General features: G+C 37.7%; 1 protein-coding gene across 5 annotated transcripts in view; it reads right to left on the minus strand.

The window, feature by feature from the left end:
* MDN1 (midasin AAA ATPase 1) overlaps window positions 1-20,110 on the minus strand; it is a 102,679-nt gene that overhangs the window by 81,631 nt on the left and 938 nt on the right. For 4 of the 5 annotated variants that reach the window (XR_012628088.1, XR_012628089.1, XM_074862067.1 and 1 more), the window contains exons 2-11: window positions 13,577-13,803; window positions 12,729-12,953; window positions 11,064-11,171; window positions 10,798-10,990; window positions 8,615-8,827; window positions 7,210-7,341; window positions 5,641-5,744; window positions 3,796-3,910; window positions 1,855-2,048; window positions 664-745 (exon numbers count right to left, since the gene is read on the minus strand). Coding sequence is in view for 3 of the 5 variants with exons in the window: in XM_074862067.1 (XP_074718168.1) it covers window positions 664-745; window positions 1,855-2,048; window positions 3,796-3,910; window positions 5,641-5,744; window positions 7,210-7,341; window positions 8,615-8,827; window positions 10,798-10,990; window positions 11,064-11,171; window positions 12,729-12,953; window positions 13,577-13,803 (1,593 nt within the window). In the remaining 2 variants the exon portion in view is untranslated. The remainder of the gene's footprint in view (window positions 1-663; window positions 746-1,854; window positions 2,049-3,795; window positions 3,911-5,640; window positions 5,745-7,209; window positions 7,342-8,614; window positions 8,828-10,797; window positions 10,991-11,063; window positions 11,172-12,728; window positions 12,954-13,576; window positions 13,804-20,110) is intronic. The other variant, XM_074862068.1, reaches the window with a different exon arrangement.

The following is a 20,110-nucleotide window of genomic DNA, read 5'->3' on the forward strand; positions in this document are numbered from 1 at the left end:
AACTTCCTCAATATACATTTTCTATGATATGATCTGACAAGCACCATCTTAATTTACAAGAGCCTGAATCCAGTCCAGCCATGATAAATAAAATTATTTCACTGTCCACAGATCAAGTCAAACAATGGAGTTAAAAAAGTTGTAATAAGAACTTCTAAACTCTGTAGTGTAGTGGGTTTCTACTGAAAGTAAAAACTTTTCAATGCCCAGTCACAGAAGCTATTTTTAGATGAATGGACCAAAATGTAGAAGGAAGTAACATAAAACTACCCCACTGATGCACACCTGAAAAATTCCAAACCTGGAATGTAAATCGATGTATAGGAAAGAAGCCTCATATTACAAGAAAAAGGAAAGATCTTAAAACTTTTACTGTTAGTCATATACAGTCCCATCTCCTATCGGTTAAAATTATGTTGCAGCATGCTGTTTGTATGACATTAGTAAGTCTGGATTGGCTTTCAGCACATTACTGCAAACAACTTTCCTAGTAGTGAGGAAAGCCTCCAACAGACAAATCACAAACATTCCAACTACAGTCCAATTGTTTCAGATAAAACTAAACGTAAATTCCCATCTCACATTCCCAAATAGAGTATTTTAAGGTTTGTGAGACAATGCTAGAATTTGGTTAAGCAATTTCTGGATTAAGTCTTACCGCACCTCCTGAAAAATATTTACTGCTGTGGTTGAAGAATTGCTGTCAAAGTTGTAAGCAATCCTGCTGCACCAATTCAGTAAGTCTCTAAAAAGAAAAACAAAGAGATTTTGTATAATCAAGCCAAAATGCTGCACCTTCTTTAATGTTCAGCTTAGGTCATTAGGTCACCTTCTGGCAATTGCACATTTAGTTGTGCAAATTGTAGATGGGAAGACACATATAAATAGGATGCTAATTCTAAAGAGTAGCTGATCTGATGAAGACCAACAGTGTTACTCTGAGACACGTTGCTTAGAAATAGATAATACATATTCCATTAAACCATAAAGTAATTATGAAATTGAAAAATTGAAAAGCAGCAAATTTTCATCCAGAAACGTATAAAAAACCATTTTTTCAAGATACTGATTCCTTATCAACAACAAAATCTTCCAAAAGGCAAGAAAAGGAAACATCTAATTCTAGAAAAACAACGGCTGTTTTCAAATTAGTGTCATTCTGATGCTTCACAAAAATATTAGGTACTACCCACACCTAGTATTTACTGACTAATTCACAAAGCACTACTGGTTAAAGAAATTCCACATGAGTAGAACTGACACTTGGTATGAGAGGAAGAAATAATTGAACGTCAAGCTGCATTTCATCATAAAAATTCTGAAATTAATAGTACACACTACAGATCTAGTTATTTTCAGTCATCTGTAAGTTAGAATGCTGTGAGTGTCTAATATGAAATTATCCAAATAAGCAAATATACACAATTGCTGAGAACATTGTCTACTAGTTATTGTGAGAACATTATACAGTACATTTCAGTTCTTAACTAGAACTGATATTTTGTGTTGAAGTGAATTAAGAAGTAATCCATATGGCTTGATACCAGCTCAGTACCACGTATGACAAAACCTACGCTTTTTCCTCAAAAAGAGCGGCATAGGAAGTCCTAAATAATTCAGCTTGAGATTTTTTTAAAAGATACATTAATCATTATTTTAAAATGAAAAATGGATTTTCCCATTTTAATGACATTCCAGTTCAATTATTTATTACTATTTTAAGTGATAAATAAGTGATATTTAACTGATTATCACTATTTAAAAAAAAATAAGAAAAATAACAAAGATAAACCCTTCTATCTCTGCAGCTAGCTGACTAAATTTCCTTCTAACAAACATATAAGAAAAGACAACCTTAGAGATAGTTCTCGTCCTTCCAGATTTGGTTTCTTATTTTCTGATCTTGATTCTGATGAATCTTCTGGCATGTGTCTGGAGCCAGAAGCACTGTTTTCTGATGCCTGGTACTTGTCTCCCGTAAGGTGAATATAAATGTCTAGCAAGTGATCAGTTACAAGAGCAAGGTTGGGGTATCTCCTTTGAAGAACCTGAAAAAAGAAAAAAACAAAAACAAACTCCAAACCAAAATCTTTAGCATCAGAAGGAAGCCACCAGTTCCCCAAATTTTAAATAGGATACATTTCAATAGATACTCCAGCTATCAAGCTGCACGAAACCACTCTCTTGAAATCTCTCATCTGAAGAAAATAAAAATTATTGTGACTTGTACGATACCAATGTGGATGCTAAAAGTGAATTTTGTCAACTCAACCTCTACTCCAATTCACTTAATACATTTACACAAATACCAACAGGAAGAACAAAAGGCGTATTCAACCCAAATCACAACCAATAACAGAAGTTCTTACCTCCTGTCCTTTCTATGACTGAATTCTTTTGAGCATTCAAGTTGTCTATTCACTGTGCTGACAAAGATACATTAAAGGGCTAATTTTTCTTCTGTAATTTCCTTTCAGCTCATTTCTCCCCACTAAAGCTTGCCAACAAAATTATTGCTTCCCCAAAATAAGCTTTTCACAGATACAGGCCAGGAACACCGGTCCTTCCTTGCCAGACTGACTTTTAAGATTAACCAGAAGAACATCAGTCTATTTGCAAGACAAGCAAGTGGATGTTTTCTACCACTGTCTCCTCTTCTACTACTACAGAATCTTACCATGTTTGATTTATTTATTTTTGTGACTTGAGGTACAAAGTTACAAAAAATAATAGAAAGAACCTAGTGGTGACACATTTAGCATCAAAGCTTCCTTTTTAATTAAAGTTTTGACAGCCAAGCTTTACCTGAATATTGGTCCTTTCTGGAGGTCATCTTAGACATCAGTTCAGTCAGATAGCCTTTTGTAATACTGCAACTGTGAGCTTCCTAAAATTCCCTGCCCACATGGATTTGTTTGTAGTAGAAGCAGCTACAGCACACAAGCATGCATATCTCCAGCAAACTGTCTGCAGAGGCCTCCCTGTGTATCTATTTGCTTCTCCTCCAACAAGATCTACAAGTACGAAGTAAAGTGCTGTTCTTGCCCCATTCCTAACAATTAGCTGATAACTAACAAAATGGAAAAACACACAGATATTTAAGGTCACTCGTAACTGTGCTGACTGCTGAACAAGTCCCAGAGAGTAAATGAATCCTATTGAAAAACTATCTTTTTCATTCTAGAAAATTCAGAACTTTCTCAACTCTTCTGCTAGAGACTGTTCACTCTCTTTTTCCCTTAGGCAAGGCTCTTGTAAAATCAGATACTATTCTGAGCTCTGTATCACAAGGAGAATCTCCAGAGAATTCTATTTTCATTTAAGCCCTAGGCTCCTTTAATTTTTTGGAAGACTACACATAGCAAACATTCCCTAGAGATGCTAACAGAAGATGGTAATAGAAATAGTTATTTGTAATTGACAACTGACCAACTATTTTTCATCTCAAAGCTTAGAGCTCAGGATTAGAGTAAGCTCCATTTTCTTTTTTTTCTTTTTCTCTGTTTTTAAATGTCTGTGGGCTACAAAATGGCAAAGCAATTTGATTCTTAGACACATTCAAAGCAGAACTGTGTTTGCCCAAGGCAAGTTCCAGGAATCTTTGTCCAATTCACTTCAAATTTTCCTGAAAAACTGCCCATTTACTTCAAAATTGGCAGGATAAATCTGAAATGATACGGGTGTGTTGTGGAACTTGGAGATAAAAATAAGGATCAAATTTATTACTGAAAAACATTTATTACCCTTAACTGAAACAATTATTCACATGCCACAATAGAGCGACACACACCATACCTCCTTGAGTTCTCCTTTGCTCATGTTATCCAGATGTATTTTGGTCCAATATTTGTCCAAAAGAGCAGCATGGCTGCTTTGCTGCCTGTACCAACCTCCGCCACAACTGAATATCCTAAATCAAAACAACATGAAGAAACACAGCATATTGTGTCTCGCTGAAGAATTCAACATTTACAGTGCATTCCTGTGCATCAAAGAACATGTTACATACTGCTGCTACAGCATAATGCTCACACATAGATCACCCACTGTTTGTCACTATCCTGTCACGTACCCTACCTTGCCTATCTCTGCTTTTCAAATTATGTTCTTTTACCACAGTGTTTTTCCCCTGTAGTGCAAAATCTCCTTAGAGATACTTGCAGAAAGATGACTGACAATAAGTTAAGTCTATCAGAAGCAACATACAGAATCCTTTGTAAAGAGAGAAGCCTGACAGAAGTGGCTCAGAAAGTATCTTCCACAGATCCTAAAGGATCTGTGCTCTACTGCAAAGATGCAGGAAAAGCATCTCCAGCCCCTGTCCCCTCCACAGTCTTTCCTGATTATTTTTCCTCATTCTTCAGTCTCACGCTCCTTTCCATCATGTATTTTGGTCTTTTTTTTTTTTTTTTTTTTTTTACTGCACAAATAACTATGCAGCCATGTGTTATCTGTGGAAGTACCCTTGCACATGCAAAGAATTAGATACTGGGTTTGTGGTTTGGTCTCTGTTTTCTGCTGTTTTTTAGGTTGGTCTGGGTTTTCGTTGCTTTTCTGTGTCTTGGTTTGTTGTTTTTTTTTTTAAATAATATTCCACAGCTGGAAACTGCAACGGATTTACTGAATCTGTTCTACCTAGCCCAATGGAAATTATAATTTGCTGCTATATAAACTCTTGACCAAGTATACAGAAGAAAATCTTAGGAGATGAGGCAACCAAAAGACAGCTGAATCCAAAAGACTCAATTCCAGAAAAAAACAGATCAGATGAATCACAGAAAAGAACAAATTTATGGAAGGAAGACAAAAGCAGGAAAATTTGTTAAAGGCTTTGAAGTAAACTACAAAACATTTGAAAACCATGTAACCATTTCCCTTCCAGATATCCTAACCTTTAATCTTGATATAATATTATGTTTTAATACACAAGAAGACAATTTGACATCTGATGCATGAGCCATTACTACAGTGAAACCAACAGGAAGAGTACCTTAAATCTTTTTCTGGTTACAAAACATTACAACCATCTGTATTGACACAAGACTTTCACAAACCAGATTTTCTTAAAAAAAAATTTCCCTCTATTTCTTTATCTTGTTATAGATGCAGGATTCAGTTACAATTATTCATGAAACTCTTAAAAAAAATATCTTCCAGAGAACACATGTATACAACTGCTCAAGGAGGTGGAATACAAAAAACAAAACCCAGAAAACCAATCATCCAGTAGTCTGCCAATTACCCCAAGATCAGCAAAACTAAGAAATATTTTACATAGGCGCTGTTAGAACTAGCAAGTCAAGACACCTTGTGAATATCAGTCATAAACCTTCTTCACACAGTAACTGCTGAGAGTGGTATTTTGTTTTGGCAAGAGGCTGGTTTTGTACGGTTTCCCCCAGCAAGTTTCATTCCTTCAGCCTTGCTGAAGTGACCTTTCTGTACAAAGACTGGATTCACCCAGTAGTAATATAAGGCTGCTCTAAAATGAAAAAATTCCTTTCACAACTTCTATGGCTTCTATTGTTTGTTAATTGGAAATTGCTAAAATACTCCTGCCCAAGTACCTTGTACTTCCTGTCTTTGACTTAAGAATAGGATATCCACGCTCTTTAGCCTCATTTAACTTTACAAGCCTACCTCCTGGTTGCAAAAAACTGGAATCCAGATGCTACTTTTAAACAGTCACCACGACCAGGGATCAGCAACTCTTTTTTTTCCAAGAGAGGAATCAGCACAGAGATCTGGGGAAGAGAAGAAAATTTATAAAACTTTGTGAAACTGTAACACCCATCCACACTCATTTCACACTTGAGATGCTAGAGCACTTCCACTAAGCACTACTACCTTGTCAAAAAATGCAGTTCCCATAGATTGTACTTTCAAGTGATGCTAAGAGGAATTGCAGAGTTCCCCATAATATTAATCAGCAGTGGAAGTCAGAGGTGTAATGCTTACCTATCTTCTTTATTCTATATCCAGATTTAATGATAAGACAATGGAAATGACAGTCTTTACACTGCAAGTCCAAATCAAAACTATTTATTTTGAATTGTCAAATGAATTATTAGACACTTTAACATCTTATTTTCTTTATCTGTCTAGACAAAGATGACCTGCATCTCAAAAGATGTCAAACATCAACATTTTTCAGTGTATACCCTGCTATCCACAAGAGAATTTGGTATCTATTTAAAGAATCTATCCTTCCATGCAGAAGGACAGTAATAATGGTGGAAAGGAAAAAGGGAGGTAGAACCACAATCATCCCTCAGCACAGAGGGAGGCAAGCATGGCAACTTTGATATGGAGAGAGAAGACAGGATGCCTGCAGGGAGGACCTGAAGAAAAGGGGAGATGAATAAAGGGATACTACTCAGGGCATGCTGAGTGCAAGGAGCTGAGTCCACAGAAGCAACTAAGTGCATGACCCTCTGGCAGTGAAAAAACTCTCTGGTATATACAAGCAGTATTTCTTGGCTTTCCTGTAAATTCCCTGTATTTATTTCAGATCATTTATTTCAGTTATTTAGTCATACAAAAGATGCTCTACAGACAGATATGAAAGAAAACAACTATCTGCAGAATGTCCAGGCCGCCTATAGAGCAAAACATCTCTATGGCATCATTCTTGTTGAAGACGTGTTTTCAGCAGCCATCACTTCAAAAGGGAAGGATGACAGTCTGACTAGCTGTTCTGGAGCTGAAAATGGGAAATGTGTTAAAACCTACACTGCTTAATGTAACAACACATTTTTAATATCCAAGCCAGAAGTAAGAAATGGGTAAGAAAAAAAAAAAAAAAAAGAAGAGCCAAAAAACCACAAAACACTGAAAAAATTCTTATTAACAGCACCGCTCTAATACAGTGGTGCTGTATTAGAGTGGTGCTGTGGTGTTTGGGGCCACATTTGTTTTCAAACATTAAAACATGATTTAAAAGACCCATAGCTCATGATCAGTGTCAGTTCAAATCTTCAGAGTGAAATCTGGCATCAGTGGCAGTGTCATCACTACTCTAAAACAATGACAAAAACTAATGCAGAGTGCTGATATATGAACAAAGACAGACAAGTTAATGCTTTCTAACCCCTTTTAAAGGGGCAGTATTTTCAGCATGCTGCTGCAGAAGTCATGGTGATTAGACTCCAAAAATTGCTAGTATGGGCCTTAAGACCAGTACCTTACAGTGAACATGAACCTACATACCACATCCAGAGGAGCATAATCAATATCCTCCAGAAGTATCCAATGACCTTTGGTAACAGCTTGTGTCAAGGTTCCAGGCTGCCATACAAACTCCCCAGGTACATCTGTACAACGATACATACCAAGCAGCGTCTATGATGGAAACAATCAGTAAATTAGAGACCTGCTCACTACATCCCTTAAATACTCAAGAGTAAAAACTTAATATACCAACTTTGGTAGTTTTTGTAACACTTATTTAGCCTCCACATTACTAAACAATCCATCTGGTAATATGTGCCCATCAGTACACCTTTTTTAATAAAAAAAAAAAGTTACACCCCTCCACATGATAACATAACTGAAACATAGTAATTAAAATGAACCAGGTAAGTGGAAGTGAATTTACACAGCTATGCCACCACAATTAACAAGCAATCAACAGTATAACAAAACTGCCTAGGGTTACATTGAACTTTTTTTACATTTTTGAAGTCTGCGACTAAGCTAGGAAGAGAAATTGTAAAGCAAGTTATTCCAAGATACAAAACCAGTCAAGTGTTGCTTCTCCATAAAGTTGTAATTTCCACATTTAAGCATTCCTTAATTATCTATGTTTATGGTTTCACTATTACACATTTTGTACCTTAAACTTTATCACTTCTTAATATGGCTGTCTCACTCACATATATGAAAAGATACTCTTGTGGAGAACCGTTGTGAGATGGTGAAATCAGCTGTTCTATGCAAGTAAAGAAGGTGCTTATGCATCCTAATAAAAACTTTCAGATAGCACTTCTGGTAGACACTAACCACCTTGGAAAACTAAACATAAATTGAGCCAAGCCACATAAATCAATTCAAGCTCAAAAGTTATATAAGAAAAAACAGAAAAATGTGAAATTATCTTCACTTCTTGTTTTATCTCTACAGCTAGACCTAGATCACTATTATTTAAGTTGAAGTGCCCTCAACATCCCAGGACCTTACTTCATCTCACCTTTACTACAGAAAGCTGGGATCAGATGAAACTGACATTAGACCACTTAAACTGAAATGTGTCCATACAGTCTTTGGCACCAGCTTGAGTCATTTTAGAATCATTTTTTTCCCCCAATAAAAATTAAATTTTTTAAATTAAAAAAAAAATTTAAAAAATCAGTAAGGCTCTTCCACATAGAAAAACCCTGACAAAACATTATTTGAATGAAACAGATACAGCACAATTATGCACAGAATTTAAAACCTATGGAAGCTTAACTGTGATTTTTCTTAACGTTTATTTACTCTCATCAATAGTAAGACCAATACTACAGTGTTGGGGATTGTGGGGTCTTTGGGTAAAAAATTAAACGTTATCTTAAGTTCATGCTTTAAGTAAAAATTATGTCTGATCACCCAAGCATAAAACAACTTCATTGGTTACCTTACTATCAGTTTGATCCCCAAGCTGGACTTTCAAAATATGAGGAGGATTTGCTCTTCCTGTAACAGCTGCTAAATATTCAATTAAAGAAGTTTTGCCACATCCTATTGGTCCTTCTAATAAAACGGGACTCTGATATGCTACAGCAATAGCAAGATTTTGAAGATTTGTGAAGGCAGATTCAACCAAAACAAAACGGCTGGTGTTATTTTCCTGTTCAAACATAAAATTTGAGTTACTATGCTGAAATCATTACTTTTTCACAGGTTGTACAACACAGAACAATTAAGAAAGCAAGTCTAACAACTAGAAAATTTTGGCCTGCAGATCTGTCAACACATATCAAATAAAATAAAGGATTCTAAAGCTCTATTTAATGACAGATATTAAAATAGATCTCATCAAAAACTTATATAGGTGAAACACTTTAATAAAGTATGTGTATGATTTGTTCCCAAAGGGAGTTCACACTAAGTTGTCAGTACAGGCATAGTAACTGTTCAATCATAACACATGTCAATCAAATACAATTTGCAATGTAAGTGAAACTAAGTCATCAGAATGGATCCAAATCACAGGACAAACCAACCAGCAGTTAGATTCAGACGACGCAAGAATGAATATTAACTGTTCTATTTACTTCTTTCTGCACACGTCAAAGATCATTAATTCAGTGCAAGAAAAAGAGGTAAATTCAGTAACATTTTTATTTTATTCAGAAGCGCAATAAATGTGGTTTACTGAATGGTAATTAATCAACGCTGCAGATACTCTCCAAATATTTTGACTCTGCTACAGTCACTTATATATCAGTATATGTCACAAAAATTAGTGCTTTCCAGCCAGAAGGCAGAGAGAAAATAAACCAGAGTACATACTGCACCAAAACAAGTGTATTTACATTTGATCTTCTTTTCAGATATAGTTTCGTGTACTTCTCTGGTAACACTGCTAGTTTTGTTTAAGAGTACCTGCTTTCCCTCACAGTTAGCTCCTACCTCTTCATCAGACCTCCTCAGCTGTAACTGGAACCTCTCCAGTGTAACTGGAACTACATTGTATACCAGGTCAGTGAAATATCTATAGCTATTAAAAAAATAAAAGCATGCCTTTTTGGGAAGTTCTCTCTTCTCTCACAGACAAAGAATATCCCTTCAGTAATCCAGTTTATAGCACAGCCAAGCTTCAGCACAGCTGCAGCATCTATGACACTGGCATGGGAGTAAGAATCTCCTTAAACAGCTCTAGTTTCCCCTGCTGCAGCGAATTTCAAACCACACCTTCAATCCTATAAAAAAGCTAGAATACAGCAAATTTGACTACAGAAGTTGGGGGGCTGGGGGAAATTTGGCAGGAAATTCCTCTTTCCTTACTTCTGCTACTCAAGAAATTCTGGACACTGGTAGTCTTCATTCATTTCTTTGTCTTTCATTTGTAGATCAGTGTCACAAAATTAAATAGAAAAACTCACCTAAGAGCTAAACTGTAACTAAATGAGAAAACAAGTCGAAAACATTGGCTGCAGCTACAAAGAACCACCTGAACAGCATAAGATGAACAGCATCTCAAGAGAAAAAAAAGCTAAATACCATTTGCTCAAAAATGGTTATGCCTTTGATGGACTTCCTAAAACTATAAGGCACTACATTCTGCATTACACTTCACTCAAATGGAAAAGTAAGTTCTTCCTCACTTCCTCTCCCCTTTTTCTGCCTTCTAGAAAAGTATCAGCCTTGTTTTGTTTTGTTTTAAGAAAAGAACATGTTTGAACAAAGGTTGTTTATAAGATGTTTCTATAGCACAAAAAACCTACTTCATACAAGTAAAAGCAACTGTGCCAGATCCTGGATTTACTCAGCTATGGAATATCAGCCTAACTTGGACTGGAGATACTATGTAAGGCTGAATATTCTTTTGTAGTACGTTCATAAGAACCGCTACAAGAAGATAAAATGACCAGCACTATTATGCCTTCATCACTTCATCCCACTGCAGAACTTCTTTGCACTGTCTGTATTATGCAACACTATCTTACAGCACACATCAAGAAAGCTAAAGATACACACATTACCCATAGTATCTCAATACCCTTCAAGCAGGAAATAAAGTCAGTTCACCACATTTAGAGATTCTTTGGAAAAAAAGGCAAAACAAAACGGGACAGACTTAACTCGGTTACATACCTGCTCTTCAGAAACAAGCTGTAGTCTAGGCAACACAACACCACATACAGCTACTACATTTGCAGAGAGGTCGCCTGATACAATATGTCCTTGAGTATATTGTAGTTCTTTCTCCTTTTGCCAAAATGAGGAGTCCGGATTGGCCAAAACAAGGGCTTGTTCCACATTCTGCAGCTGAGATTCTTCTAGTAGCCTGTGAAATGCATGTTTATTAACTCAACTGAAAGCTATCAACAAACAGCGTTCAAGATTTTAAAAGTTCTTACTTGAGTCTGAAATGTGTCAGCTCCTCAGGATTGAATATCTTCTTCAGGAAAGATAATTTATGCTCATCATTCATGCATGTAACCAGAGCAAGACAGTTTGAAGTATACCTAAAAATTATTTTTAGAACAAAACATGTCAAAACATAAGTCTTAAGAAATTTAGTTTGACAACTGTCAATTGCAAACCAAAACAGCAAGTTTGGAAAAACTTGCAGAAAACTTTCGTCATAGAAATTATTTTAGTGTTATGCTGAACATTCTTTAAGATTAGAGAAATATCTCAGACATGAGAAAAGCACTTCTATCATGGCATATTTTATCATATATACACCAACTAGCTAATCTTTCTCTGAAGGACTGGTCAACAGAAATACAGTAAAGAGCAGCAGTTTCCCAAATAAATGAAGGTTAACATATGAGACAATGAAAAATCAGGTTTTCTTTGCCCAATTTTTTCTTCTCCTCCTACCCTTTCCCTTTCAAAATTGCCTTCTACGTCATAATATTTCTGAAATAACCCTAACACAATGAACTGAAGTCTCACTGTCAAAAGAAGCCAACTACTCCGAAGTCTTGACTTCATTACTACATAAAGTTGTCTCACAACAAAAGGACATTTATACAAATTCTAAAACACTTCTCATTTATTACACCACTGTTGTTACCTTCCAAGAAAGCTTTCAATAAGCTTGGTGAGGGGGAAGAAAAATAGTTGCCAGAAGAAGACTGGTTCAGGAAAAAATTTAAAAGTCAGCTCATCCACTTACTTAAGATTATTAGCTGAACACCAGGTAAACCAATTCCAGTCAATGAATTAGAAATTCTATTTCTTTTAATAAGACTAAGTGTATGTCATCCTGAAGAGCTTCACAAATGGCTGATAGATATGATAACACTGTTTTTCCCATCCTTCCTAAATTATACACATTATTTTAAAATTAGGCATTAGTAACATAATTTTGAATTTCTGTTTTAAAAAAAAAGACTATTAAAGACTTCTTCTTAAATAAAAGGCACCATCAGTCATGCTACTCACACAAATGAGGTGGATCAGGTGACTAAATTGAAGCCCTGCAGGCAGACACCTGACATAAAACATCTGACCAAAACCACATGCAAAGTTTGGAACAAGGCCAATTAGGAAGCGTAGCTTAAATAAGACAAGGTTTACAGAGACCGAGATGTCTATATACAAGTAACAGAAAAAAACCCGACTTGTTAATAGCATATCAATGCAGGATATTATAATATATCATTGTAATGTAAGTTGGAGTGAGAGTAGATTCATCTCTACTTTTTTCTAGGATAACATGCTAGAATGCATGCAATACACCACCAGGCTTAGAGTAGAGGTGAAGTGATAAAATCACCATCTCCCATGAATCCAACTTGGATGAATCCAAATGACTGCAGTTATTTGAAAAAATTCTTCAGACCATAGCTTTAAGCACGACTAACAGCTAGCCTAAGTTTCACTTTGTGATAGATCACTACAGCTTTCAAAAGATCAGGAAGACGCAAGAAGCACAGGTACAGATAACATCGGTACAGATCTTTCTGGTATTATTTGAAGATTCATTTCTACTTGCATGTGAACATTGTTAAATACAATTGTAGATACAGATACATCGTTTCAATGGAGATGATCTGAGAGGTTTAACTTACCAACGGACTAAAGTGTCATGACTCCTTAGGAGTGGAATACACACGCTCCAGTCCCATAATTCCCGGAAAACCGACTGCTCCTTTTGTAAAAATCTATAGGCTGCCTCCATTAGGTCCCGTAACTTCATTCGTCTGCGCCCATATCGGACTGTGTTTGCATCTGAGCTCTCCAGGAAAAGCCTCTGGAAAACTGGTGATGTATTCTTAAAGTATCTTAAAGCAAATCTGTAGAAGAAAGAGAGAGAGAGAAAGAGATGGAACACAGACATCTAAGCCAGAAGAAAGGAAAACAGTCACTAATAAAAACATCGGGACAGAGGTCCCGAGACAGTAATTGACAGTATAGTGAGAACTACGGCCTATATTTAACTTTGTCCACACTTGGGAAAGACAACCACTTCAGCAATCAGCTGACAACACATACTTTACCTTATTAGAAATCATTACTTAATTATCAAGGGGAAACTGTACTGCCTTTGGTGAAATCTCTTTTGATTGCTCTTGTTTACTGAAAAAGTAATACTGATATTCTTACTTATGTAACTTGTATTCAACTGGCTAACAAGTCTAATCTTAAGTGCAGAGATTCTGGTCGTGAGAAATATTCATGCTGGCTGTTTTGTTTTTCTTTTGATCATTAAGATGAAAATCAAATTAGATTGTACAACACAATTTTAAAAAGCTGTGTTTAAGACTCATGTTTTCTAAATCATTCTTTCAATTCAAAACACATTTGTTACTCTGGGAGACAATCTAAATTGTAACACCACCTCCCATTACCAGTGACCACTGACAAGCATATAATCCCTAAATTCAAACACTGTACAGAGAAATATTACATTACTCACGGTAAAACATCAGGGTGGTCAGCAACCAGCTTGCTCATTGCTACACACAGCCTTTCATGCCGATCATGGTTGATTTGGCCACCAGCTTTAATGGATTCTGCATTTCTTTCCAACAAATCCAACAAGATTGGCCGAACTTGGCGGCCAATCAACAAAGTACATTCTTTATCCAGTAATAACTGCGCTAAAGTATCGAGGATGCACTGACGATCCTGCTGAGTCCAAATCTAGAGAAATGAAAAGTAAGAATGGGTTAAATGGGAAATGATTTGGACTTCAGAACTATTCATGCAGGATTCACAATGAGTTTTACAGGAACAGATCTTTCAAATAATAGAAGGGAGTCCAAAATTCCCAGTGGAAGTACCTAATTGTCACAGCTCTCCATATTTTAAAAAAATGGGAAACAGAATGAGTGACATGCAGAATGGTACACTAAATAGGAACTATAAATAAAGTCCCAAAATCCTAAATTACATTTTACACCTGAAAGATAAAAGCAAATAATTTTTAATATTTTTATAAAGAAAAAATTAGGAGAATGTTAGAGCAACTAATATACTTTTGTTAATAGAATTCCTACTGATCAACAGCTCCGTCTCACGATAGCCACAAAACATTCAAGAATTCGAGTTCTTAAAAAAAGTTTTGAGTTGCATCATGTTCACTATCTCTTTTCAAAAAAGAAGCATTCAATCATTCATGATCACAGACTTATTTCTGTATTTCTGACAGCAATTATAGTGAGCAATGCTCTTAACAAGAAAGAAACAGTTTAAGCTGAGACTTTTTTTTTCTTACTTTGATATAAGAGTATGGTCCTTTAGTGCAAAACAAAATATTGCACTTTAGCATAGATAGAAAACATATTCATATCTGGTAGGAAAAAAAAAAACCAAAACAACACAACACCACCACCCCCCCCAACCTTCTTAACTTTGTTACTGAAGAACAACCACCCATTTCTTGTGCCTTATGCTTAAATTTCTATGGTCTGGAGCTCATGTTATTATCCAAGCATTTCTCCACTTCCATGAGATTTAGCATATAATGCAGTATAAATAATTTTGATTTGTGAAAAATCAGGATTATGAATTTGCACTGTAGTGGTTTTGCCTTTAACTTTGATGCTCCACTCTTCCCTTCCCTGATGAGTGAACTCATATCCTATCAAGATGATTTTATCTTTCTTGGCAAACAGTTGTAAATACAGCTAGGCAAAGCAACTTTCCAAACAAAACAATTCTACAAAAATATTCTGCGATTCAGGTAGTCTTTTGTTTTAGCAACACCAGCAGCCAATTTCTGCTTCTCCTAGACTTTTGTTACTCAGGTAAAACCTGCTCCTGGGCCTGCACATGGGGTGGTTTAATTATGTCAGGGTTTAACCCCAGCCAGCAGCTAAGCATCACACAGCCACTTGCTCACTTCTCCCCGCTCCCAGTGGGATGGGGAGCAGAATCAGAAAAAAAGTAAAACTCATGGGTTGAGGTAAGAACAGTTTAATAACTAAACTAAAACAAAATAATAACAATAACAAAATAATAATAACTGTAATTAAAAGAAATATAATAAAAAAGAGATAACTAAAACATAAGGCAAGTGATGCACAGTGCAAATGCTCACCACCCGCTGACCAATGACTTAGCAGTGATCTGCCCCTCCCAGCCAACTCCCCCCCCAGTTTATATACTGAGCATATCCCCTTGGCTAGTTTGGGTCAGCTGTCCTGGCCATGCTCCCTCCCAGCTTCTTTTGCAACTCCTTGCTGGCAGAGCATGGGAAACTGAAAAATCCTTGACTTAGGATAAGCGCTACTCAGCAACAACTAAAACATCAGTGTGTTACGAGCATTATTCTCACAATTAATCCAAAACACAGCCCTGTACCAGCTACTAGGAAGAAAACTATCTCAGCTGAAACCAGGACACATTGTTACAAGATAAATAGACTTGCAGAGGTCCTACGCCTTGACTTTGAAAAGGTGACCTCCTAAGGCTACACCACTGTGGACACCCTTCTACAATACATGCATACTTGTTCAAGCTCCTTGGGTCTCCTGAATTTGAAAAGACATTCATTCCCTAGCAGCTTGTAACAAATCAGGGAAACTGCAGTATATACACTACAAACATCAAAACCATCGTGTTAATTGCAAGCAGTTTCTTACATGCTTTGCATTTATTTTTATGAAACATGATATAAGTTTATCTTTCATCTATCAGAGCAGCATCAAAAATAATTTTAAAAATGGAGCTGAAGGTCTGCATTCATCACAGAGCAAGCAAGACACTGTCCATTACAGGGCATCGGATTTTGAGTGGCAAAATGATTGACAAGTTGTTCAAAAGCAGCAAGGCTCAAAGGAATTGGAGACAAACTCCACTGTAAAAAATAAAAAGTAACTTCGGTTTCCAAATCAATTACATCTTTGGCTACACAAACAAGGCACAACAGGGTGCTTAATTTATTAATCAGAGCTTTCAATATCAAATAGACAGTTAACAATAAAATAGTAAATAAATGAGGTGACTGACTCAGTAAAACTCTGCAGTTACACGACTACTGTACAACAAATCCATTCCATTAGCAATTTTGTGAGAGCAAGCAGTTTTTTAATCACCTTAGGACATGCAAAACTATTCAAAAACCACAGCAACTTTCTCATTCTACAAAGAGACTGTCTGATTTCAGAGCCTTTCAGAGTCTAAATTAAAAATTTTATAGAAAAGAAGAATACTGTCAGAGGGGTTTTTTTAACTAAAGGTGGCTTTGTGAAATACCTAACTTTCTGAATCAGTAGAAAAGGACAGCTGATCCGAAAGTGTTTAATTCTGTGTTCAAATCTGGGATAGTAAATCTGCACCTGTGGTTCTAAACAGTTGCTTTAAGAAAGCATCACAAAAGACTGTCCCTCCAAATATAGAATATATACACATTGTGTATTATTAACGCAAGAGATTTTAAACAGAAGTACAGCTAGCAGTGAGACCTGTAGTCAAACACAATCCCAGTTGCTCCTCTACCAGCATGTTGCACACCTCCTTCCCAACCTGCACAGTACATTTACTCAGTGCTCACAAGGTACCGAAATCTTTATTAAGAACTAGCTTAATCCAAACCCCAAGATTACCAAGAGAAAGGATTATAGCAACAACAATCTGGGCCCACGTGAAGGCTACATTTCTGATCATGGCTTACATGTTTCCACAGAATGTGACACGATACATAGATTTAACAATGGTTTTTAGGAGTGAGAGGGCATAAGGGCCGTGCATGGGAAATCCTTCTTTCACTCAAATACACATTCTCAGCTCTGTTCCCTCACACAGCCACTCTACCGTTGTACGACTGTGCAGAAATCAATTTGGCAAGATGATCCAAATTAATCCTTCTGCCAAAGTCTTCCACTGGGTGGGAAAGTTGAATGGATTTTCCATATCAGCAGCACACTCACCAGGTGCAGGATAAGAGAAGCAACAGAAAGGTGTGGCTTGGCATTAGGAACAGGCAAAAGAAAACAGAGTTGGACCCCTCTTTCTGGCAGCTGTCCAATTCAGTAAGGTAAAGCAAAGCATGAGCCTGCACTCTTCTTATAAGCCAAATACTTCAAGAAAAAAGTTTAAAACTGCAGGGGGATACGCAGTCTCACAGGAAGATAGTTTCAACTATGTGCAGAACAAGCTAGAACTTCCTATACCTCCTCCACCACAACGTATTTGGTAAGAGTTAGACCACTCTTTCAAGGGTAGTGAGAATGTTCTCTCTTTGTATCAGTGTATTCATTAACATACTGTCTCCCAAAAATCACAGCTCTTCAAAAACTAGAAGCAGAATATGAGAATACACTCCAGGATGGAAGCAAAACTGCAACATACCTTGCTTTATTTATAATGCTACATGATGTAAAGCCTAATTAATCTTTCAAATAAAAAGCTGATGTCATAATTTAGGAAAAAAACAGTCTGCCTTAGTTGTCAGGATGTCACAACATTTTTCTGACAGCCAATGGGTAGCTGGGTGAATTTGGGACAGCTAGGTCACCTCTTTTTTCCTACATTTATTTTAAAAAAAAAAAGGAATAAAGGCACTTCTCAACATCAAATGCTAAGACCGATGGGCTATAAATAAAAGCTTGGAGCTATTATTAAAACAATTTTTGCTGCTACATAGAAAAATGAAAGGCGAAATGAAGGATGCCAAGCTAAAACACCAACAGAATAGACCAGGAGATCCAGAATGGCATGCTCGAGATCCCCAGTTCACTTAAGATGGTTCCATAGACTAAATGGAGAAAATATCCAGAGGGGTCAGGTTTTTCTGATTTATATCCTTCCATATACGCACAGTGGCAGATGCCAAGGGGAGAAACAAATAAGGAAATTTTGCACTGAAGTTCCATTCCTACCAGCATTTTAACCTTCACATTAATGAACTTCTCTACTGAAACTACACCATCCCATGGAGCCAAAACACATGCATTTGCACAAAATCTGCATTTGGAATTCTACACAGGAAGATGTTCTGATTCAAACAGACCTTTGGTAATACACATGTGCTGGGTTTGTGCGGCAGGGTTTCTGGTAGCAGAGGAGGGGGCTACAGGGGTGGCTCCTGTGAGAAGCTTCTGGAAATCTCCCCCCCCCCCCCCCCCCCCGGCTCCAAGTCAGACCCACAGCTGGCCAAGGCCGAGCCAATTAGCGATGGTGGCTGTGACTCTGCGGTAACATTATTTAAGAAGGGGAACCTGAGAGGAGGTGGAGAATCTGAGAATGAGTTACAAGGAGGACACCTCTGCAAACACCGAGGTCAGTGGAAGGAAGGAGGAGGAAGTGGGGGAGGTGCTCCGGGGCAGAGAGCCCCCCTGCATCCCGTGGTGAGACGGCAGGGCCGCCCCTGCCACCCATGGGGGTCACAGAGATCCGCCTGTGGAGGACCCCCAGGACTCTGAGGGGAGAAGGAGCCCCCACTGTTGTAGCTCAGCGCTGGAAGGACAGCAACACGTGGGGGTGACCCACGCCAGAGCATCTGGAGACGAATGCATCCCGTGGGGAGGACTCAGGGCAGAGAGAGTTTGTGGAGGACTGTCTCCCGTGAGAGGGGAAGACGTGGAGCAGGGGAAAATCGCAGAGGAGTGCTTCCCCCCTGCTTGGAGGAAGACTCGGGGAACCGACTGCACCCCCCTCCCCTGCCCCTGTGCCGCTGGAGGAGGAGGTAGAAATATCGGGAACAAAAGCTGGGCCCGGGAAGAAAGGAGATGTGAGGGGAGGTGTTTTAAGATATGGTGACGCTTCTCGCTGTCCCGTTCTGTCTGTTAAGTGCTGGTTTTGTTAGTGCTTGAATTAAAGTGATGTTCTTGTTTTCTTCCCCTAACAAGCCTGTCTTTTGCCTGTGACTGTTAAATGGGTGAGCTAATCCTCCCTGCCCTCATCTCAATTCCTGAGCCTTTTGCTTTATTTTCTCCTCCCCAGCACTGAGGGGGGGAAGGGGTGAGTAAACGGCTGCCTGGTGCTCAGCTGCCCTCTGGGCTCAAACCACAACACCACAAAATCAGAATCACATTCCAGCAGTCTGTGGAGCTCCACTGCTTATAGAGTTTGCTTAAATTATCCAAAAAGTAGAAAGGCAAGAAATAAAGACTTTTAAGAGAGCTTTTCATCCCATTTTCCTCATTAAGAACACAGAAATTTGATGTACCTTTGCAGAGTTAAAGTCAGCAGAAAGACCTAGTGAACTGCAGAGCAAAGAGCTCTCCATTTCCAGAATGCATGCTTGCTAAATTACGTGCAAAGCAACCCGCAGGAAATCAGGTACGATGACTGGAGCTGTTCAGTGGCAAGATAAGCCCAACATACTCCCAGATCTGTAGCTTCCAAGCTTGGAAATAGCAATTTAGTTTTCAAAAGAACGTGTCATAGTTCATTAATGTGCTGTTCCAAATCCTCTGCATATTATCACTCTAATAATTTTCACCTAGCAAGACTTTTAAACCTTAAGGGTATCTCAAAACAGTCGCCAGAAGGGCACAGTCTCTTTCCCAGTCTCAGATCTCGGTGACTCACTTCTGGTTCACTGCTCCATATGCCTGCTACATCACATATCTGCATCATCCCTGTCTCTATTTCTCAGCTGTTTCTTTCTCTTGAATAGCAGCTCTTCATCATTGCTTCCCACCAATTAGCATCAACTCTCCAACGCAGGAATATATATTCCTGTCAGTTTTTCTTTGATCCTATGATTTGTAGTGACAGAAGAAAAAGCCATCTGCCTACCAACACAGAACCTTGACTACCAGTATGAAAGCCTTCCCCAAACATAACTAGGATGACAGTAATTCAGACTGAACGCCAGTATTCTGAAAAAATAGGATGATTTAGACTTTTCATCCTCAAACAACCGGGGACACTTCCTAGACACTCAAACAGAAATATGGATTTTGAGCCCCAAAGTGTGTACACAACGTAGGGACTTCAAAAGCTCTATCATGAAAAGTGTTAATAATATTACATGTGATGTGATGATATTACATGTCTT

This window comes from Strix uralensis, chromosome 3 (assembly GCF_047716275.1).
Source record: "Strix uralensis isolate ZFMK-TIS-50842 chromosome 3, bStrUra1, whole genome shotgun sequence".
In the NCBI taxonomy this organism is placed as follows: domain Eukaryota; kingdom Metazoa; phylum Chordata; class Aves; order Strigiformes; family Strigidae; genus Strix; species Strix uralensis.